This window comes from Eleutherodactylus coqui, chromosome 1 (genome assembly GCF_035609145.1).
Source record: "Eleutherodactylus coqui strain aEleCoq1 chromosome 1, aEleCoq1.hap1, whole genome shotgun sequence".
NCBI classification, from domain to species: domain Eukaryota; kingdom Metazoa; phylum Chordata; class Amphibia; order Anura; family Eleutherodactylidae; genus Eleutherodactylus; species Eleutherodactylus coqui.
Genome location: NC_089837.1, coordinates 525437209 through 525460874, shown reverse-complemented (window position 1 = coordinate 525460874; position 23666 = coordinate 525437209). Strand labels below are relative to the sequence as shown.

General features: G+C 46.7%; 2 protein-coding genes across 2 annotated transcripts; both read right to left on the bottom strand.

Annotated features, from left to right (window-relative positions):
- Positions 1-10124: 10124 nt before the first annotated feature.
- LOC136589798 (heat shock 70 kDa protein) lies at positions 10125-12443 on the bottom strand. Its single transcript, XM_066588328.1, has one exon. The coding sequence runs from the start codon at positions 12286-12288 to the stop codon at positions 10345-10347; it is 1944 nt and encodes a 647-aa protein (XP_066444425.1). The 5' UTR covers positions 12289-12443; the 3' UTR covers positions 10125-10344.
- Positions 12444-20865: 8422 nt separating this feature from the next.
- LOC136589782 (heat shock 70 kDa protein-like) lies at positions 20866-23140 on the bottom strand. The gene has a single exon (XM_066588327.1). It carries the CDS (start codon positions 22980-22982, stop codon positions 21039-21041), a length of 1944 nt encoding a protein of 647 aa, XP_066444424.1. The 5' UTR covers positions 22983-23140; the 3' UTR covers positions 20866-21038.
- Between the last annotated feature and the right edge of the window lie 526 nt (positions 23141-23666).

Genomic DNA, 23666 nt, shown 5'->3' with positions numbered 1-23666 from the left:
CGCCAATGCTGTACCTGTGTTGACCCCAGTAGTAATAGTGAACCTTACAGTGCCCCCACTGGTAATAGCTTTCCCCACAGTGGCTACATTAGTGGCTCCAATAATAATAGTGATCCCTATATTAGCCTCAGTAGTATTAGTGTCCCCTATATTAGTCTCAGTAGTAGTGACCCTCACAGTGGCCTCAGTAGTAATAGTGTCCCTCACAGTGATCTCGGTAGTAATACTGTCCGCTATGTTGGCCCCAGGAGTAATATTGAACCCCATAGTGGCCCCAGTGATTATAGCCAACCATATATTAGCCCCAGTAGTAATAAGGTCCCTTATATTTGGCACCAGTAGAAATAGTGGCCCTCACAGTGCCCATAGTAGTAATAGTGTTCCCTATATTGGCCCCACTAGTGACATTGGCCCCCACAATTGCCTCAGTAGTAATACTATCCTCTGTATTGTCGCCAGTAGTAATAGTGTACCTCCAGTAGTAATAATGTCCCCTATATTAGCACCAGTACTAATAGTTACCCCCACAGTGTCCTCAGTAGTAATAGCCCGGTAGTAATAGTGAGCCCCACAGTGGCCTCAGTAATAATGCTGTCCCCTGTATTGGACCCAGTAGCAATAGTTGCCCGAGTACTAATACTTTCCCCCATAGCGGCCCCAGTAGTAATACTGTCCCCTATATTACACCCAGTAATAATAGTGACCCCCACAGTTGCCTCAGTAGTAATGCTGCCCCTGTATTGAACCCAGTAGCAAAAGTGGCCCTAGTAGTAATACTGTCCTCATTAGTGGCCCTAGTAGGAATAGTGTTCCCTATATTAGGTCCCAGTAGTAATAGTGGCCCCAGTAGTAAGTGTCCCCTATATTAGCCCTAATAGTAATAGTGATTCACACAGTGACATCAGTATTAAAAATGTCCCCTATATCAGCCCCAGTAGTAATAGTGACCCCCACAGTGGCCTCAATGCTAATTGTAACCCCCATAGTTGCTTCAGTAGTAATACTATCCCCTGTGTTGTCCCCAGTAGTAATAGTGTACCTCACAGTGGCATCAGAATAATAGTGTCCACAGTGGTCCTAGTAGTAATAGTGTCCTCCATAGTGGCCCCAGTAGTAATAATGTTCCCCTATATTAGACCCAGAGATCATAGTGACCCCCACAGTAGCATCAGTAGTAATAGTGACCCCCCCACAGTGGCCTAAGTAGTAATAGTGGCCCCAGTAGTAATAGTTACGTACACAGTGTCCTCCGTAGTAACAGTTCCCCCTATAACAGCCTAGTAGTAGTAGTGACCCCCAAAGTGGCCTCAGTAATAATGCTGCCCACTGTATTGGACCCACTAGCAATAGTGGCCCCAGTACTAATACTGCCCTCCATAGTGGCCCCAGTAGTAATATTGTCCCTTCTATTACACCCATTAGAAATAGGGACCCCCACAGTGGCCTCAATAATAATATTGACCCTCACAGTGGACCCCCTTGTAATAGTGTTCTCCACAATGGCCTCAGTACTAATATTGACCCTCACAGTGGCCCCCATTGTAATAGTGTTCTCCATAGTGGCCTTAAATTCTAATAGTGAACCCTATATTAGCCCCGGTAGTAACAGTGACCCACACAGTGGTCTCAGTAGTATTGCTGTCCCCTGTATTGGCCCCAGTACTAATACTGTGCTCCAGAGTGGCCCCAGTAATGATATTGTCCCTTCTATTACACCCATTAGTAAAAGGGACCCCCACAGTGACCTCAGTAGTAATAGTGACCCTCACAGTGGCCCCCCAGTAGTAATACTGTCCTGCATAGTGGCCTCAGTAGTAATAGTGTTCCCTATATCAGATCCAGCAGTAATAGTGGCCCCAGTAGTAATAGTGTCCCCTATATTAGCCCAAATAATAATAGTGATTCACACAGTGGCCTCAGTAGTAAAAGTGTCCCCTATATGAGCCCCAGTAGTAATAGTGACCCCCACAGTGGCATTTAGTAGTAATACTGTCCCATGTGTTGTCCCCAGTAGTAATAGTGTACCTCACAGTGGCCTCAGTAATAATAGTATCCTCCATAGTAGCCCAGTAGTAATAGTGTCCCTTATATTAACCCCAGTAGTAATATTTACCCCCACAGTGTCCTCAGTAGTAACAGTGTCCTCTTTAACAGCCCAGTAGTATGGTGTCCCTTGTATTAACCCCAGTAGTAATAGTTACCCCCACAGTGTCCTCAGTAGTAACAGTGTCCTCTTTAAAAGCCCAGTAGTAATAGTGAACCCCACAGTGGACTCAATGGTAATTGTGACACTCACAGTGGCCTCAGTAGTAATACTATCCCCTGTGTTGTCCCCAGTAGTAATAGTGTCGACAGTGCTCCCAGTAGTAATACTGTTCTCCATAGTGGCCCCAGTAGTAATAGTCTTTCCTATATTAGACCCCCCCACAGAGTCCTCAGTAGTAATAGTGACCTCCACAGTGGCCCCAGTAGTAATAATGTCCCATACATTAGCCCAATAGTAAAAGTGATTCACACAGTGGCCTCAGTAGTAAAAGTGTCCCCTATATTAACCTCAGTAGTAATAGTTACCCCCACAGTGTCCCCAGTAGTAACAGTGTCCTCTATAACAGCCCAGTAGTAATAGTGTCCCTTATATTAACCCCAGTAGTAATAGTTACCCCCACAGTGTCCTCAGTAGTAACAGTGCCCTTTTTAACAGCCCAGTAGTAATAGTGTCCCTTATATTAACCCCAGTAGTAATAGTGACCCCCACAGTGGACTAAATGGTAATTGTGACACTCACAGTGGCCTCAGTAGTAACACTGTCCACAGTGGTCCCAGTAGTAATACTGTCCTCCATAGTGGCCCCAGTAGTAATAGTGTTTCCTATATTAGACCCAGTGATTATAGTGACTCCCACAGAGTCCTCAGTAGTAATAGTGACTCCCACAGTGGCCCCAGTAGTAATAATGTCCCCTACATTAGTCCAATAGTAAAAGTGATTCACACAGTGGCCTCAGTAGAAAAGTGTCCCCTATATCAGCCCCCGTAGTAATAGTGACCCCCCCACAGTGGCCTCAATGGTAATTGTGACCCTAACAGTGGACTCAGTAGTAATACTGTCCACAGTGGTCCCAGTAGTAATACTGTCCTGCATAGTGGACCCAGTAGTAATAGTGTTCCCTATATCAGATCCAGCAGTAATAGTGGCCCCAGTAGTAATAGTGTCCCCTATATTAGCCCAAATAATAATAGTGATTCACACAGTGGCCTCAGTAGTAAAAGTGTCCCCTATATGAGCCCCAGTAGTAATAGTGACCCCCCACAGTGGCATTTAGTAGTAATACTGTCCCCTGTGTTGTCCCCAGTAGTAATAGTGTACCTCACAGTGGCCTCAGTAATAATAGTGTCCTCCATAGTAGCCCAGTAGTAATAGTGTCCCTTATATTAACCCCAGTAGTAATATTTACCCCCACAGTGTCCTCAGTAGTAACAGTGTCCTTTTTAACAGCCCAGTAGTATGGTGTCCCTTATATTAACCCCAGTAGTAATAGTTACCCCCACAGTGTCCTCAGTAGTAGCAGTGTCCTCCTTAAAAGCCCAGTAGTAATAGTGACCCCCACAGTGGACGCAATGGTAATTGTGACACTCACAGTGGCCTCAGTAGTAATACTATCCCCTGTGTTGTCCCCAGTAGTAATAGTGTCGACAGTGCTCCCAGTAGTAATACTGTCCTCCATAGTGGCCCCAGTAGTAATAGTCTTTCCTATATTAGACCCAGTGATAATAGTGACCCCCACAGAGTCTTCAGTAGTAATAGTGACTCCCACATTGGCCCCAGTAGTAATAATGTCCCCTACATTAGCCCAATAGTAAAAGTGATTCACACAGTGGCCTCAGTAGTAAAAGTGTCCCCTATGTCAGCCCCAGTAGTAATAGTGACCCCCACAGTGGTCTCAATGGTAATTGTGACCCTAACAGTGGACTCAGTAGTATTACTGTCCACAGTGGTCCCAGTAGTAATACTGTCCTCCATAGTGGCCCCAGTAGTAATAGTGTTTCCTATATTAGACCCTGTGATTATAGTGACCCCCCACAGTGTCTTCAGTAGTAATAGTGACCCCCACAGTGGCCTCAGTAAAAATAGTGACACCCACAGTGGCCTAAGTAGTAAAAGTGGCGCCAGTAGTAATAGTGTCCTCTATATTAGCACCAATAATACTAGTGATTCACACAGTGTTCTTAGTAGTAAAAGTGTCCCCTATATTAACCCCAATAATGAGAGTGACCCTCCACCATGGCCTCAATGATAATTTTGACCCCCATATTGGCCTCGGTAGTAATCTTATCCTTTGTGTTGTCCCCAGTAGAAATAGTGACACCCACAGTGGCCTAAGTAGTAAAAGTGGCCCCAGTAGTAATAGTGTCCCCTATATTAGCACCAATAATAATTGTGATTCACACAGTGGCCTCAGTAGTAAAACTCTTCCCTATATCAGCCCCAGTAGTAATAGTGACCCTCCACCACAGTGGCCTCAATGGTAATTGTGACCCTCACAGTGGACTCAGTAGTAATACTGTCCACATTGGTCATAGCAGTAATACTGTCCTCCATAGTGGCCCCAGTAGTAATAGTATTTCCTATATTAGACACAGTGATAATAGTGACCCCCACAGTAGCCTCAGTAGTAATAGTGACAACCACAGTGGCCCCAGTAGTAATAATGTCCCCTACATTAGCCCAATAGTAAAAGTGATTCACACAGTGGCCTCAGTAGTAAAAGTGTCCCCTATATCAGCCCCAGTAGTAATAGTGACCCCCCCACAGTGGCCTCAATGGTAATTGTGACCCTAACAGTGGACTCAGTAGTAATACTGTCCACAGTGGTCCCAGTAGTAATACTGTCCTGCATAGTGGCCCCAGTAGTAATAGTCTTTCCTATATTAGACCCAGTGATAAGAGTGACCCCCACAGAGTCCTCAGTAGTAATAGTGACCCCCACAGTGGTCCCAGTAGTAATAATGTCCCCTACATTAACCCAATAGTAAAAGGGATTCACACAGTGGCCTCAGTAGTAAAAGTGTCCCCTATATCAGCCCTAGTAGTAATAGTGACCCCCCACAGTGGCCTCAATGGTAATTGTGACCCTAACAGTGGACTCAGTAGTAATACTGTCCACAGTGGTCCCAGTAGTAATACTGTTCTCCATAGTGGCCCCAGTAGTAATAGTGTTTCCTATATTAGACCCAGTGATTATAGTGACCCCCCCACAATGTCTTCACTAGTAATAGCGACCCCCACAGTGGCCTCAGTAGAAATAGTGACACCCACAGTGGCCCAAGTAGTAATAGTGGCCCCAGTAGTAATAGTGTCCCCTATATTAGCACCAATAATAATAGTGATTCACACAGTGGTCTTAGTAACAATAGTGTCCTCCATAGTAGCCCCACTAGTAAAAGTGTCCCTTATATTAACCGCAGTAGTAATAATTACCCCCACAGTGTCCCCAGTAGTAACAGTGTCCTCTTTAACAGCCCAGTAGTAATAGTGTCCCTTATATTAACCCCAGTAGTAATAGTGACCCCCACAGTGGACTCAATGGTAATTGTGACACTCACAGTGGCCTCAGTAGTAATACTATCTCCTGTGTTGTCCCCAGTAGTAATAGTGTCGACAGTGCTCCCAGTAGTAATACTGTCCTCCATAGTGGCCCCAGTAGTAATAGTCTTTCCTATATTAGACCCAGTGATAATAGTGACCCCCACAGAGTTCTCAGTAGTAATAGTGACTCCCACAGTGGCCCCAGTAGTAATAATGTCCCCTACATTAGCCCAATAGTAAAAGTGATTCACACAGTGGCCTCAGTAGTAAAAGTGTCCCCTATGTCAGCCCCAGTAGTAATAGTGACCCCCACAGTGCCTCAATGGTAATTGTGACCCTAACAGTGGACTCAGTAGTAATAATGTCCACAGTGGTCCCAGTAGTAATACTGTCCTCCATAGTGGCCCCAGTAGTAATAGTGTTTCCTATATTAGACCCAGTGATTATAGTGACCCCCCACAGTGTCTTCAGTAGTAATAGTGACCCCCCACAGTGGCCTCAGTAAAAATAGTGACACCCACAGTGACCTAAGTAGTAAAAGTGGCGCCAGTAGTAATAGTGTCCCCTATATTAGCACCAATAATAATAGTGATTCACACAGTGGTCTTAGTAGTAAAAGTGTCCCCTATATTAACCCCAATAATGAGAGTGACCCTCCACCATGGCCTCAATGGTAATTTTGACCCCCATATTGGCCTCGGTAGTAATCGTATCCTTTGTGTTGTCCCCAGTAGAAATAGTGACACCCACAGTGGCCTAAGTAGTAAAAGTGGCCCCAGTAGTAATCGTGTCCCCTATGTTAGCACCAATAATAATAGTGATTCACACAGTGGTCTCAGTAGTAAAAGTGTCCCCTATATTAATCCCAGTAGTGAGAGTGACCCTTCAACATGGCCTCGATGGTAATTTTGACCCCCATATTGGCCTCGGTAGTAATATTATCCCTTGTATTGTCCCCAGTAGTAATAGTGAATCACACCATGGCCCTCGTAGTAACAGTGACCACAGTGTTCCCAGTAGTAATACTATCCCCCACAGCAGCCTCAATAGTAATAATGAACGATAAATTGGTCTTTGTAGTAGTAGTGACACTCTATATTAGCCACAGTAGTTATAATGTCCCTTACATTGGCCCCAATAGCGATAGTGACCCCCACAGTAGCCCCAGTAGTAATGGTGTCACCTATCTTAGCCCCAACAGTAATAGTGACTCACACAGTGGCCTTAATAGTAATAGTGACCCCCACAGTGGCCTCTGTAGTACTTCTATCTCCTGTGTTATTCCCAGTAGTGATAGTGAACCCCACAGTGGCCTCAGTATTAATAGTGTCCACAGTGGCCCCAATAGTAATAGTGACCCCTACAATGGCCCCAATAGTAATATTGTACTCTACATTAGCCACCTTAGTAATATTGACTGCTATATTAGCCTCAGTTGTAATAGTGGCCCCAGTAGTAAGTGTCCCCTAGATTAGTCCAAGTAGTAATAGTAAAGCCCGCAGTGGCCGCAGTAGTTATCTTGTTGACTGTATTTGCACCAGTACTAATGGTGACCCCCACAGTGGCCTCAGTAGTAATTGTGTTCTCTATATCAGCCTCAGTAGTACAAGTAAGTGTGCCCCACAAGGGGCCTCAGTAGGAATAGTGACCCTCACCATAGCTTCAGTAGAAATACTGTACCCTGTGTTGGCCCACTAGTAATAGTGACCCCTATATTGGCCCCAGTAGTAATAGTGTAGTGGCCCATAAATGGGTCCTACAAAAATTCATCATCTTCATCACCCACTACATTCCATGCTGTAAAGCACTGGCACTACAAACAAATTCATAGGAATAGTAAACATATTCCACAACAACACCCATTTATCATGCCACTTGGAGGATGTTGGTACAGGAACTGCAGGGCGGATGCCAGGGGACAGCTGCCAGTATAGGAAGGAGAAAGCAGACCCCAGTCACCATAACCGACCGCCCTCCACAAAAGTGCACCTTATATAGTCCCCAAGTGTAATATGTCCCCACAGTGGCCCAATAGGAATAGTGTCCCTCACAGGGGCCCCAGTAGTACTAGTGTCCCCACAGTGGCCTCGGTAGTAATAGTATCCCCTGTTTTGGCCCCAGTAGTAATAGTGTCCCCCAGAGTGGCCCCAATAGTTATCCTGACTGCTATATTAGCCCCAGTAGTAATAGTGAGCCTTATATTAGCCCCAGTAGTAATATTTATGACCACAGTGACCTTAGTAGTCATATTGTTGACTTTATTGGCCCCAGTAGTAATATTCACTCCCCCCACTGTGGCCCCAATAGTAATATACTGTTTCCCCGAAAATAAGGCACTTTCTTATATTCATTTTTGCTCCAAAAGAGGCACTTTGTCTTATTTTCAGGGGGAGTCTTAGAATACTCTCCTAGCAGCTAACGTTCAGGTCCCTCACGCTGGTCTCCGGTGCTAATGCAGGCTTCCGTGTACTCCTGAACGCCGACAGAGCATTTCTTCCTGGTAGCGAGGCTTAAATACCCCGCCTCCAGCAAGCAATCGGTTCATTGAGCGCGGTGTCAGTCAATCAGAGCTAGCGCTCGATTAATCAATCACAGCCATTCATTGAATGCACAACGGGGCCCAAAATGAAAGGAGCAGCTGGTGGCTTTCAGAACAGAAATTTTACTTTAAGGCATTTTAGGCTCCATTCCCTAGTTGTAGAGCCCTTGAGCGGCGAAACCGATAGAGAACCCCCACAAATGACCTAGTTTTGAAAACTAGACCCCTTAACGAATTCAACTAGGGGTATACTGCTTATTTTGACCCCAGTTTTTGAATAAAACTAAGCAAAGAAGGAAAAGATTAAGATCTTCATTTTTTTTGGCAATGGTGTCATTTTTTTTTTAGACAACACACACATAAATGAGAACCTGCACCCCAAAATGGATACCCGTGTTTGTCCCGTGTTCAGAAACATACCCATTGTGGCCCTAATCTGCTTACTGAACACATGGCTAGGCCTATAATGGAGGGAACACCCGTTGAAATTCAGGGCACAACTGAATAAATTTCAGGCCCCATTGCCCACTTGTGCAGAAAAAAAAATGGACTCCCTAAAATAATGCCCCCACAAATCTTTTTGGCATTCCCTAAATCTTAGATAAAAGTAATAATGTAAACTGTGTGGTATGTCAGAAGACAGAGGTAATTACAGAGGCTGCTTTGGATGGGCACATGGGGCAATAAAACCGGGTACCCCTCCTCCTCAATGGCACTTTTTGGGGGATATTTCTTGACCTCAGCGGCAGGGATGGGGTGCAAAAAGTGGTGCTCTGTGAGGCTTCATAAGCTTGGTGAGGTGCGGTGGTCTTACACAAAAGGCGCTCAACAGACTGCCTCTGGAACTATAGGAAGGTGAGCGTTCTCGGGGCTTCTTGTAAATTACGTATTACAGGTAGCGGTCTGAATAATGCTGGGCTCATATGGTATGTGAAATTCACTTGCTGAAGCCCGCAGCAGATCCCAGCTGTGAGCCCGGCCATGGCCCTGCGTACAGCCGCATAATGTACTGCATACTTATACAGGCGGTCATGTGCAGTACACCTTTTTTTGTATGAATTTCCCGCAGCACGTACACAATGTAGTTGTGACTGTATTCCTGACCATGTAGCACAATGGGCTCTACGTGGCAGATATCCGTGGTAAAATAGAACATGCTGTTTTCTATGAGTAGATTATATAATTCCGACCCGCTAATGTGAGCGGAATTGTGTAATCCAATGCATTTGATTGATCCACGAATCAGACGGTTGCAGAATCTGCAATTCCTATCCAGTCGTATGAGACCAGCCTAAGGTAGTTCGCTACCTTATCACGTGCTCGGGGACCACTGACCGGTCACTGCTCCAGCCTCTCAGCTACGAAAGGAGCCAGGAGATTTCAAATTTCCCGGGCTTCTGCGCGTGATGCTTTATGTCTGGCGTGCCTGCGCAGAAGGCATTGTCAGGTCCTGGAAGGGCCAGAAGGCCACAGAGAAGAGTAGTTTCGGCTCCTCTCATGGATCTGATCTGTGAGGGGAGCTTAAACTTTACCTTTTTGTTTTTACTTTCTCATGGCAGCTCTGGGTTGACTGCTACCTCTGGCAGCCAACAACATGGAACTGTCACGTCCACAGCCCACGTAGTTTTAATCCCCAGAGCGAGCATGTTTTTATGGCCCTGGGGCTTAAAGCCCACTAAACCAGGACGTAACAACTCTATGGGGTGGTCACTAAGGGGTTAAGCACTATTATGGTTCTTAAAGGTGAGGGAACGGAGAGCCTGGGAGGTGAATCTCCATTGACGGCTCTGTGCGTCTGCTCTCCCATAGAGATTAATAGGAGAGAGCGTAAAACATCCCTCCACCGACTCCTGTTCCTTCACCTTTGAGCATCATTACCTTATTGTGTAGTGTAACTGTATATAAAAATTCACTGTGAAAATCAGGATTAATTACCAAATTATTATTACATTTTCACTAGTTATTAAGAATGAGAAGAAACACAAATATGTAGAGAAAAATAGTATTTTATTACAATCATAAAACATTACAATATAAAGTGCAGATAAATCGCCCCAGTAAGACATTTACAAACCCCAATATATTACATTCTGTACATGTTACTGCTGAATATTGTCTGCTTACAGCAGATATGCAGAAGACCGGCTGCTACCATGTATAATGCACAAGTCCATATCACATACACGGTCCATCTAGAAGTCCTTTTCTGTTACAGACACTGTTAATCCACCTCTTCAATAACGGGTCCTTTGTTACTTCCTTGTCTTGCTTGGGCACTGCAGCTGGCACCAGGCATTCCCCCTGGCATCCCACTTGCAGTGGCTCCTTGGTACAGTCTGGTGATGATGGGATTGCACACCTTCTCCAGCTCCTTCTGATGATGGACATACTCCTCTTTCTCAGCCAGCTGGTTCTTGTCCAGCCATGATAGAGTCTCGTTACACTTCTCCACAATGCTCTTCTTATCATCAGGACTCATCTTGTCCTTCACATTATCATCTTCCACTGTACTCTTCATATTGAAGACGTAAGACTCCAGGGAGTTCTTAGCTGCAATCTTCTCTCTTTGGCTATCATCCTCTGCCTTGTATCTGTCAGCCTCTTGCACCATCTTCTCAATCTCCTCTTTGCTCAGTCTGCCTTTGTCATTGGTGATTGTGATTTTGTTCTGTTTTCCTGAGCTTTTGTCCATGGCGGAAACATTGAGGATACCGTTGGCATCAATATCAAAGGTCACTTCAATCTGTGGCACCCCTCGTGGGGCTGGGGGTATCCCGCTCAGTTCAAACTTGCCCAGGAGATTGTTATCCTTGGTCATTGCTCTCTCACCCTCAAACACTTGGATGAGGACTCCTGGCTGGTTGTCAGAGTATGTGGTGAAGGTTTGTGTCTGCTTGGTCGGGATAGTGGTGTTGCGTTTGATGAGAACGGTCATCACCCCTCCGGCTGTTTCTAGTCCAAGGGAGAGTGGTGCTACATCCAGGAGGAGGAGATCCTGGACTTTCTCAGACGTATCACCAGTTAAGATGGCAGCTTGCACAGCAGCTCCATAGGCCACAGCCTCATCAGGGTTGATGCTCTTGTTCAGCTCTTTTCCATTGAAGAAGTCTTGAAGTAGCTTCTGTACCTTGGGGATGCGTGTAGACCCTCCAACCAAAACAATATCATGAATTTGAGATTTGTCCATTTTGGCATCTCTGAGGGCCTTTTCTACTGGCTCAAGCGTTCCCCTAAAGAGGTCTGAACACAACTCCTCAAAGCGAGCCCTGGTGATAGAAGTGTAGAAGTCAATGCCCTCATAGAGAGAGTCAATCTCAATGCTGGCCTGGCTGCTGGAGGACAGGGTTCTCTTGGCTCTCTCGCAGGCCGTTCTGAGCCTTCTCAAAGCTCTCTTGTTCTGACTGATGTCCTTCTTGTGCTTGCGTTTGAATTCTTCCATGAAATGATTGACCATGCGGTTATCAAAGTCCTCTCCTCCCAGGTGAGTATCACCAGCTGTGGCCTTTACCTCAAAGACACCGTCATCAATGGTGAGAATAGACACATCGAAAGTGCCTCCTCCCAAGTCGAAGATCAGGACGTTGCTCTCTCCGCGGCTTCCCTTGTCCAGACCATAGGCGATGGCGGCTGCTGTGGGCTCATTGATGATTCTCAGCACATTCAAACCCGCTATGACTCCCGCGTCCTTGGTGGCTTGACGTTGGGAATCATTGAAGTAGGCGGGTACGGTAATAACGGCATCTTTCACTGGTTGACCCAGATAAGCCTCGGCTGTCTCCTTCATCTTAATCAGAACCATGGAGGAGATTTCTTCAGGAGAAAAAGTCTTCTCTTCTCCTTTGTACTCCACCTTTACTTTTGGCTTTCCTCCATCGCTTACCACCCCAAACGGCCAGTGCTTCATATCAGACTGCACCACCGCATCGTCAAACTTGCGGCCGATCAGCCTCTTGGCATCGAATACAGTGTTCTGTGGGTTCATGGCCACCTGGTTCTTGGCTGCATCGCCGATCAGTCTCTCGGTGTCAGTGAAGGCCACATAACTCGGGGTGGTGCGGTTGCCCTGGTCATTGGCGATGATCTCCACTTTGCCGTGCTGAAAGACGCCAACGCAGGAATAGGTGGTGCCGAGGTCAATGCCGACCGCAACTCCTCTGGGAGACATTCTGCTTCTGGTAGATGTTTATGAGGTATAAATATTGGATCTTCTCCCAGTATCTGTGATGTAGTGCCGCCGCTCTCCTCTCTGCTGGCTCTGGTCTTGTAGTGCCGCCGCTCTCCTCTCTGCTGGCTCTGGTCTTGTAGTGCCGCCGCCGCTCTCCTCCCTGCTGGCTCTGGTCTTGTAGTGCCGCCGCCGCTCTCCTCCCTGCTGGCTCTGGTCTTGTAGTGCCGCCGCTCTCCTCCCTGCTGGCTCTGGTCTTGTAGTGCCGCCGCTCTCCTCTCTGCTGGCTCTGGTCTTGTAGCGCTGCTGCTCTTGTTATGTAGCAGTGTCAGCTAACGCTCTCAGCTGGTTTCAGCTTCTTTTTAGTTCTCCCTGATGTGTGGCTGTCATGTGTATTTATACTGTAAGCCACATCCCAGCCACTGAGGTAACAGCCAATCAACACTCTCCCTTCCACACGCTGCTTCGTGCCCATAGCAACACTCCAGAACATTCAGGAAGCTTCCCCTACCGTCAGCCAATCACAGGAGAGCTCTGGTGATGTCGTCACTCGGGTCTCTTCCAGTAGTTTCTAGAAGATAGCTGTTCTGACCAATTAGATTTTCCGGTGATGTGATGTCACTGGGCGGGAAGCTTCCAGAAGCTGCTAGTGGCTGCCGGCTTTCTCTCAGTGTTCCCAGCTGCTTCTCGTGTAATCTTCCGCTCCTCTTAGCGCAGTGATTGCGGTTATAACAGCGTTCTGTCCGCATCCCTCGTGTTCCCGCTACTAGTTACTACTGAGTCTCTGAGACGAGTCTGCACTGAGTTACACCTGTCGGCAGCTGACTGAGTGCAGCTCCCCCTCTCCTCATAATGGTACAGTCCGTGCAGAGAGCCGGAGATTAGAGAGAAGGGGTAGAAATAAGGAGAAGGGGAGCCACAGGGGAGATGAGAGGAGGCGGCTGTAGAACAGGGGAGCCCGCCGGGGTCTGTAGAATCATGAGGGCTGAGAGAACAGGAACAGATACAATAAGAGGTCGGCATCAGACCTAGGAGACAGGGCTGTTGTAGACCCACTAGTCTCAGCATGCCCCGTCCTGATGGCTGGAGGCTCAGCTGCTTGAGTCTTTGGTTTTGTGGAGAAGTTGTAATCTACTGTATTTCCGGACTATAAGACGTGTTTACACAACAGAAAAAGATATTTCGTACTAATGTAAGCGTCTCTGGGGGTCTCACACAGTGGAGGGGCTGCCGGCGGTAACTGGGTGTTCTAGTGCAGAAGAGGGGGTGAACAGTCCGATCCCATTACACCCTGTGTGTCTAGTCAAAAAATGGCGCAAGCGCATAAGTTCACGTTATACACAGGACAGCAGCACGCACAACATACACGGCTCTGCTACATACACGGCTCTGCTCCATACACGGCTCTGCTACATACACGGCTCTGCTACATACACACACATACCAGCAGATGACACCTTAAACACTGATTTTATTAATCAGAGGCCACACCTGATCAGGCTGCTGGAAGCCGGGGAGCGCTGACTGCAGGAAGCCTTCAGAGTAGGGGAGGGGGAGCGCCGCATAGCATGAAATCAGCTGTGAGTACGCGGCTTATTTCCAGTCAAAATCCGCACCAATGGTATGGGTCTTGACTGTTTTTTAGACACGGAGATGCTGCAGAATTTGCCATGGAAATTTCTGCTGCAGGCATTCCACAGCATTTCCGCAACGTGTAAACCCTTTGTCAACTATACTGCCATGTGCAGAGTGGCCTCAGTAGTAATTGTGTCCCCTATATCAGCCCCAGTAGTAATAGTGACCCCCCACAGTGGCCCCAGCAGTAATAGTAACCCCCAAAGTGGCCTCAGTAGTAATAGCAACCCCCACAGTGGTCTTAGTAGTAATATCAACACCCACAGTGGGCTTAGTAGTAGTAGTAACCCTCACAGTGGCCCCACTACTAATAGTAACCCTCCAAATGGCCTTAGTAGTATTAGTGTCCCCTATGGTGGCCACAATAGTAATAGTGTCCCCTATATTAGCATCAGTAGAAATAGTGACCACGACAGTGACTTCAGTAGTAATAGCGCCCCATATATATCAGCCCCAGAAATAATAGGGATCACCACAGTGCCCCCCGCCAATGCTGTCCTTGTGTTGACCCCAGTAGTAATAGTGAACCTTACAGTGCCCTCACTGGTAATAGCTTCCCCCACAGTGGCCACAGTAGTGGCTCCAATACTAATATTGATCCCTATATTAGCCTCAGTAGTATTAGTGTCCCCTATATTAGTCCTAGTAGTAGTGACCCTCACAGTGGCCTAAGTAGTAATAGTGACCCTCACAGTGATCTCGGTAGTAATACTGTCCCCTATGTTGGCCCCAGGAGTAATAGTGAAGCCCACAGTGGCCCCAGTGATTATAGTGAACCATATATTAGCCCCAGTAGTAATAAGGTCCCTTATATTGGCACCAGTAGAAATAGTAGCCCTCACAGTGCCAACAGTAGTATTAGTGTTCCCTATAATGGCCCCACTAGTGACATTGGCCCCCACAATTGCCTCAGTAGTAATACTATCCTCTGTATTGGCGCCAATAGTAATAGTGTACCTCACAGTGTCCTCAATAGTAATAATGTCCCCTATATTAGCACCAGTTGTAATAGTTACCCCCACAGTGTCCTCAATAATAATAGCCCGGTAGTAATAGTAAGCCCCACAGTGGCCTCAGTAATAATGCTGTCCCCTGTATTGGACCCAGTAGCAATTTTTGCCCAAGTACTAATACTGTCCCCCATAGCGGCCCCAGTACTAATACTGTCCCTTATATTACACCCAGTAATAATAGTGACCCCCACAGTTGCCTCAGTAGTAATGCTGTCCCCTGTATTGAACCCAGTAGCAAAAGTGGCCCTAGTAGTAATACTGTCCTCATTAGTGGCCCTAGTAGTAATAGTGTTCCCTATATTAGATCCAGTAGTAATAGTGGCCCCCACAGTGGCCCCAGTAGTAAGTGTCCCCTATATTGGCCCTAATATTAATAGTGATTCACACAGTGACATTAGTATTAAAAATGTCCCCTATATCAGCCCCAGTAGTAATAGTGACCCCCACAATGGCCTCAATGGTAATTGTAACTCCCCCAGTTGCTTCAGTAGTAATACTATCCCCTGTGTTGTCCACAGCAGTAATAGTGTACCTCACAGTGGCATTAGAAGTAATAGTGTCCACAGTGGTCCTAGTAGTAATAGTGTCCTCCATAGTGGCCCCAGTAGTAATAGTGTTCCCTATATTAGACCCAGAGATTATAGTGACCCCCCACAGTGGCCTCAGTAGCAATAGTGAGCGCCACAGTGTCCTCATTAAAAAATAGTGACCCCCACAGTGGCCTAAGTAGTAATAATAGCCTCAGTAGTAATAGTTACCGCCACAGTGTCCTCCGTAGTAACAGTTCTCTCTATAACAGCCTAGTAGTAGTAGTGACCCCCACAGTGGCCTCAGTAATAATGCTGTCCCCTGTATCAGACCCACTAGCAATAGTGGCCCCATTACTAATACTGTCCTCCATAGTGGCCCCAGTAGTAATATTGTCCATTCTATTACACCCATTAGTAATAGGGACCCCCATAGTGGCCTCAGTAGTAATAGGGACCCTCACAGTGGCCCCTGTTGTAATAGTGTTCTCTATAGTGGCCTCAATTCTAATAGTGAACCCTATATTAGCCCCAGTAGTAGCAGTGACCCACACAGTGGTCTCAATAGTATTGCTGTCCCCTGTATTGGCCCCAGTAGTAATACTGTCCTCCATAGTGTCCCCAGTAGTAATAGTGTTCCCTATATTAGATCCAGCAGTAATAGTGGCCCCAGTAGTAATTGTGTCCCCTATATTAGCCCCAATAATAATAGTGATTCACACAGTGGCCTCAGTAGTAAAAGTGTCCCCTATATCAGCCCCAGTAGTAATAGTGACCCCCACAGTGGCATTTAGTAGGAATACTGTCCCCTGTGTTGTCCCCAGTAGTAATAGTGTACCTCACAGTGTCCTCAGTAGTAACTGTGTCCTCTTTAACAGCCCAATAATAATAGCGACCCCCACAGTGGACTCAATGGTAATTGTGACACTCACAGTGGCCTCATTAGTAATACTATCCCCTGTGTTGTCCCCAGTAGTAATAGTGTCGACAGTGCTCCCAGTAGTAATACTGTCCTCCATAGAGGCCCCAGTAGTAATAGTCTTTCCTATATTAGACCCCCCCACAGAGTCCTCAGTAGTAATAGTGACTCCTACAGCGGCCCCAGTAGTAATAATGTCCCCTACATTAGCCCAATAGTAAAAGTGATTCACACAGTGGCCTCAGTAGTAAAAGTGTCCCCTATATCAGCCCCAGTAGTAATAGTGACCCCCAACAGTGGCCTCAATGGTAATTGTGACCCTCACAGTGGCCTCTGTAGTAAGTCTATCCCCTGTAGTAATACTGTCCTCCATAGTGGCCCCATTAGCAATAGTGTTTCCTATATTAGACCCAGTGTCTATAGTGACCCCCCATAGTGTCTTCAGTAGTAATAGTGACCCCCACAGTGGCCTCAATAGAAATAGTGACACCCACAGTGGCCTAAGTAGTAAAAGTGGCCCCAGTAGTAATAGTGTCCCCTATATTAGCACCAATAATAATAGTGATTCACACAGTGGTCTCAGTAGTAAATGTGTCCCCTATATTAACCCCAGTATGGGGTTCAATGGTAATTTTGACCCCCATATTGGCCTCAGTAGTAATGCTATCGCTTGTGTTTTCTCCAGTAGTAATAGTGAATCACACAGTGGCCCCCATAGTAACAGTGACCACAGTGTTCCCAGTAGTAATACTGTCCCCCACAGTGGCCTCAATAGTAATAATGAACCATAAATTAGTCTTTGTAGTAGTAGTGACACCCTATATTAGCCACAGTAGTTATAATGTCCCTTAAATTGGCCCCAATAGCAATAGTGACCCCCACAGTAGCCCCAGTAGTAATGGTGTCACCTATCTTAGCCCCAACAGTAATAGTGACCCAAACAGTAGCCTCAATAGTAATATTGACCCCCATAGTGGCCTCTGTAGTACTTCTATCTCCTGTGTTATTCCCAGTAGTGATAGTAAACCCCACAGTGGCCTCAATATTAATAGTGTCCACAGTGGCCCCAGTAGTAATAGTGACCCCTACAATGGCCCCAATAGTAATATTGTACTCTACATTAGCCACCTTAGTAATAGTGACTGCTTAATTAGCCTCAGTTGTAATAGTGGCCCCAGTAATAAGTGTCCCCTAAATTAGTCCAAGTAGTAATAGTAAATCCCGCAGTGGCCGCAGTAGTAATCTTGTTGACTGTATTTGCACTAGTATTAATGGTGACCCCCACAGTGGTCTCAGTAGTAATTGTGTCCCCTATATCAGCCTCAGTAGTACAAGTGTCCCCCACAAGTGGCCTCAGGAATAGTGACCCTCACCATAGCTTCAGTAGAAATACTGTACCCTGTGTTGGCCCACTAGTAATAGTGACCCCTATATTGGCCCCGTAGTAATAGTGTAGTGGCCGATAAATGGGTCCTACAAAAATTCATCATCTTCATCACCCACTACATTCCGTGCTGTAAAGCACTGGCACTACAAACAAATTTATAAGAATGGTAAACATATTCCACAACAACACCCATTTATCATGCCACTTGGAGGATGTTGGTGCAGGAACTGCAGGGCGGATGCCAGGGGACAGCTGCCAGTATAGGAAGGAGAAAGCAGACCTCAGTCACCATAACCGACCGCCCTCCACAAAAGTGCACCTTATATAGTCCCCAAGTGTAATATGTCCCCACAGTGGCCCAATAGGAATAGTGTCCCTCACAGGGGCCCCAGTAGTACAAGTGTCCCCACAGTGGCCCCAGTAGTAATAGTGTTCCACACAGTGGTCTGAGTAGCAATAGTGACTCCCCATATTAGCTCCAGTAATAATATTGTCCCCTATATTCGCCTAAGTGGTAATATTGACCCCCCACAGTGGCCTCAGTAGCAATAGCGTCCCCTGCTTTAGCCCCAGTAGTAATAGTGTCCCCCACAGTGGCCCCAATAGTTTTCCTGACTGCTATATTAGCCCCAGTAGTAATAGTGAGCCCTATATTAGCCCCAGTAGTAATATTTTATGACCACAGTGACCTTAGTAGTCATATTGTCGACTTTATTGGCCCCAGTAGTAATACTGACTCCCCCCACTGTGGCCACAATAGCAATATATAGTGTTTCCCCGAAAATAAGGCACTTTCTTATACTAATTTTGGCTCCAAAAGAGGCACTTTGTGTAATTTTTGGGGGGAGTCTTATAATACTCTTCTAGCAGCTAACGTTTAGGTCCCTCACGCTGGTCTCCGGTGCTACTGCAGACTTCCGTGTACTCCTGAACGCTGACAGAGCATTTCTTCCTGGTAGCGAGGCTTGAATACCCCGCCTCCAGCAAGCAATTGGTTCATTGAGCGCGGCGTCAGTCAATCAGAGCTAGCGCTCAATTAACCAATCACAGCCATTCATTGAATGCACAACGGGGCCCAAAATGAAAGGAGCAGCTGGTGGCTTTCAGAACAGAAATTTTACTTTAAGGTATTTTAGGCTCCATTCCCTAGTTGTAGAGCCCTTGAGTGGCGAAACCGATAGAGAACCCCCACAAATAACCCAGTTTTGAAAACTAGTAACCTTAATGAATTTAACTAGGGGTATACTGCTTATTTTGACCACGGTTTTTGAATAAAACTAAGCAAAGAATGAAAAGATTACGATTTTCATTTTTTTGGCAATGGTATCATTTAAAAAAAATTTTTTCGGACAGCACACACATAAATGAGAACCTGAACCCCAAAATGGATACCCCTGTTTGTCCCGTGTTCAGAAACATACCCATTGTGGCCCTAATCTGCTTACTGAACACATGGCTAGGCCTATAATGGAGGGCACACCCATTGAAATTCAGGGCACAACTGAATAAATTTCAGGCCCCATTGCCCACTTGTGAAGAAAAAAAATGGATTCCCAAAAAATTATCCCCCCACCCATCCTTTTGGCATTCCCTAAATCTTAGATAAAAATAATGTAAACTGTGTGGTATGTCAGAAGACAGAGGTAATTACAGAGGCTGCTTTGGATGGGCACAAGGGGCAATAAAACCGGATACCCCTCCTCCTCAATGGCATTTTTTGACCTCAGCGGCAGGGATTGGGTGTAAAAAAATAGTGCTCTGTGAGGCTACGTAAGCTTGGTGAGGTGCGGCGGTCTTACACAAAAGGCGCTCAACAAGCTGCTTCTGGAACTGCAGGAAGGCGAGCGTTCTCGGGGCTTCTTGTAAATTACGGATTACAGGTAGCGGTCTGAATAATGCTGGGCTCAGATGGTCGTATGTGAAATTCACTTGCTGAAGCCCGCAGCAGATCCCAGCTGTGAGCCCGGCCATGGCCCTGCATACGGCCGCATAATGTACTGCATACTTATACAGGCGGTCATGTGCAATACACCTTTTTTGTATGAATTTCCCGCAGCACGTACACAATGTAGTTGTGACTGTATTCCTGACCATGTAGCACAATGGGCTCTATGAGGCAGATATCTGTGGTAAAATAGAACATTCTGTTTTCTATGAGTGGATTATATAATTCCGACCCGCTAATGTGAGCGGAATTGTGTAATCCAATGCATTAGATTGGTCCACGAATCAGACGGTTGCAGAATCTGCAATTCCTATCCAGTCGTATGAGACCGGGCTAAGGTAGTTCGCTACTTTATCACGTGCTCGGGGGACCACTGACTGGTCACTGCTCCAGCCTCTCAGCTACGAAAGGAGGCGGGCGATTTCAAACTTCCCGGGCTTCTGCGCGTGATACTTTATGTCTGGCGCGCCTGTGCAGAAGGCATTGTCAGGTCCTGGAAGGGCCAGAAGGCCACAGAGAAGAGTAGTTTCGGCTCCTCTAATGGATCTGATCTGTGAGGGGAGCTTAAACTTTACCTTTTTTGTTTTTACTTTCATGCGATTGCCATAATCCATTGGCTGATAGTGATCGCATGACCAGGGGTCAGATATGCCGGTCCCTCATGGCAGATCCACGTTGAATGGTACCTGTGGCAGCCAACATTAGGGAATTGTCACATCCACAGCCCACATGGTTTTAATCCCCAGAGCAACCGTGTTTTTATGGCCCTGGGGCTTAAAGCCCACTAAACCAGGACGTAACAACTCTATGGGGTGGTCACTAAGGGGTTAAGCACTATTATGGTTCTTAAAGGTGAGGGAACGGAGAGCCTGGGAGGGGAATCTCCATTGATGGCTCTGTGTGTCTGCTCTCCCACAGAGATTAATAGGAGAGAGCGTAAAACATCCCTCCACCGACTCCTGTTCCTTCACCTTTGAGCATCATTACCTTCTTGTGTAGTATAACTGTATATAAAAATTCACTGTGAAAATCAGGATTAATTACCAAATTATTATATTTTCACTAGTTATTAAGAATGAGAAGAAACACAAATATGTAGAGAAAAATAGTATTTTATTACAATCATAAAACATTACAATATAAAGTACAGATAAATCGCCCCAGTAAGACATTTACAAACCCCAATATATTACATTCTGTACATGTTACTGCTGAATATTGTCTGCTTACAGCAGATATGCAGAAGACCGGCTGCTACCATGTATAATGCACAAGTCCATATCACATACACGGTCCATCTAGAAGTCGTTTTCTGTTACAGACACTGTTAATCCACCTCTTCAATAACGGGTCCTTTGTTACTTCCTTGTCTTGCTTGGGCACTGCAGCTGGCACCAGGCATTCCCCCTGGCATCCCACTTGCAGTGGCTCCTTGGTACAGTCTGGTGATGATGGGATTGCACACCTTCTGCAGCTCCTTCTGATGATGGACATACTCCTCTTTCTCAGCCAGCTGGTTCTTGTCCAGCCATGATAGAGTCTCGTTACACTTCTCCACAATGCTCTTCTTATCATCAGGACTCATCTTGTCCTTCACATTATCATCTTCCACTGTACTCTTCATATTGAAGACGTAAGACTCCAGGGAGTTCTTAGCTGCAATCTTCTCTCTTTGGCTATCATCCTCTGCCTTGTATCTGTCAGCCTCTTGCACCATCTTCTCAATCTCCTCTTTGCTCAGTCTGCCTTTGTCATTGGTGATTGTGATTTTGTTCTGTTTTCCTGAGCTTTTGTCCATGGCGGAAACATTGAGGATACCGTTGGCATCAATATCAAAGGTCACTTCAATCTGTGGCACCCCTCGTGGGGCTGGGGGTATCCCGCTCAGTTCAAACTTGCCCAGGAGATTGTTATCCTTGGTCATTGCTCTCTCACCCTCAAACACTTGGATGAGGACTCCTGGCTGGTTGTCAGAGTATGTGGTGAAGGTTTGTGTCTGCTTGGTCGGGATAGTGGTGTTGCGTTTGATGAGAACGGTCATCACCCCTCCGGCTGTTTCTAGTCCAAGGGAGAGTGGTGCTACATCCAGGAGGAGGAGATCCTGGACTTTCTCAGACGTATCACCAGTTAAGATGGCAGCTTGCACAGCAGCTCCATAGGCCACAGCCTCATCAGGGTTGATGCTCTTGTTCAGCTCTTTTCCATTGAAGAAGTCTTGAAGTAGCTTCTGTACCTTGGGGATGCGTGTAGACCCTCCAACCAAAACAATATCATGAATTTGAGATTTGTCCATTTTGGCATCTCTGAGGGCCTTTTCTACTGGCTCAAGCGTTCCCCTAAAGAGGTCTGAACACAACTCCTCAAAGCGAGCCCTGGTGATAGAAGTGTAGAAGTCAATGCCCTCATAGAGAGAGTCAATCTCAATGCTGGCCTGGCTGCTGGAGGACAGGGTTCTCTTGGCTCTCTCGCAGGCCGTTCTGAGCCTTCTCAAAGCTCTCTTGTTCTGACTGATGTCCTTCTTGTGCTTGCGTTTGAATTCTTCCATGAAATGATTGACCATGCGGTTATCAAAGTCCTCTCCTCCCAGGTGAGTATCACCAGCTGTGGCCTTTACCTCAAAGACACCGTCATCAATGGTGAGAATAGACACATCGAAAGTGCCTCCTCCCAAGTCGAAGATCAGGACGTTGCTCTCTCCGCGGCTTCCCTTGTCCAGACCATAGGCGATGGCGGCTGCTGTGGGCTCATTGATGATTCTCAGCACATTCAAACCCGCTATGACTCCCGCGTCCTTGGTGGCTTGACGTTGGGAATCATTGAAGTAGGCGGGTACGGTAATAACGGCATCTTTCACTGGTTGACCCAGATAAGCCTCGGCTGTCTCCTTCATCTTAATCAGAACCATGGAGGAGATTTCTTCAGGAGAAAAAGTCTTCTCTTCTCCTTTGTACTCCACCTTTACTTTTGGCTTTCCTCCATCGCTTACCACCCCAAACGGCCAGTGCTTCATATCAGACTGCACCACCGCATCGTCAAACTTGCGGCCGATCAGCCTCTTGGCATCGAATACAGTGTTCTGTGGGTTCATGGCCACCTGGTTCTTGGCTGCATCGCCGATCAGTCTCTCGGTGTCAGTGAAGGCCACATAACTCGGGGTGGTGCGGTTGCCCTGGTCATTGGCGATGATCTCCACTTTGCCGTGCTGAAAGACGCCAACGCAGGAATAGGTGGTGCCGAGGTCAATGCCGACCGCAACTCCTCTGGGAGACATTCTGCTTCTGGTAGATGTTTATGAGGTATAAATATTGGATCTTCTCCCAGTATCTGTGATGTAGTGCCGCCGCTCTCCTCTCTGCTGGCTCTGGTCTTGTAGTGCCGCCGCTCTCCTCTCTGCTGGCTCTGGTCTTGTAGTGCCGCCGCCGCTCTCCTCCCTGCTGGCTCTGGTCTTGTAGTGCCGCCGCCGCTCTCCTCCCTGCTGGCTCTGGTCTTGTAGTGCCGCCGCTCTCCTCCCTGCTGGCTCTGGTCTTGTAGTGCCGCCGCTCTCCTCTCTGCTGGCTCTGGTCTTGTAGCGCTGCTGCTCTTGTTATGTAGCAGTGTCAGCTAACGCTCTCAGCTGGTTTCAGCTTCTTTTTAGTTCTCCCTGATGTGTGGCTGTCATGTGTATTTATACTGTAAGCCACATCCCAGCCACTGAGGTAACAGCCAATCAACACTCTCCCTTCCACACGCTGCTTCGTGCCCATAGCAACACTCCAGAACATTCAGGAAGCTTCCCCTACCGTCAGCCAATCACAGGAGAGCTCTGGTGATGTCGTCACTCAGGTCTCTTCCCGTAGTTTCCAGAAGATAGCTGTTCTGACCAATTAGATTTGCCGGTGATGTGATGTCACTGGGCGGGAAGCTTCCAGAAGCTGCTAGTGGCTGCCGGCTTTCTCTCAGTGTTCCCAGCTGCTTC

What these genes read in the sequence shown, in the direction of transcription:
- LOC136589798 (XM_066588328.1), bottom strand. Translation starts at nt 12,288, where the DNA reads ATGTCTCCCAGAGGAGTTGCGGTCGGCATTGACCTCGGCACCACCTAT.
- LOC136589782 (XM_066588327.1), bottom strand. Translation starts at nt 22,982, where the DNA reads ATGTCTCCCAGAGGAGTTGCGGTCGGCATTGACCTCGGCACCACCTAT.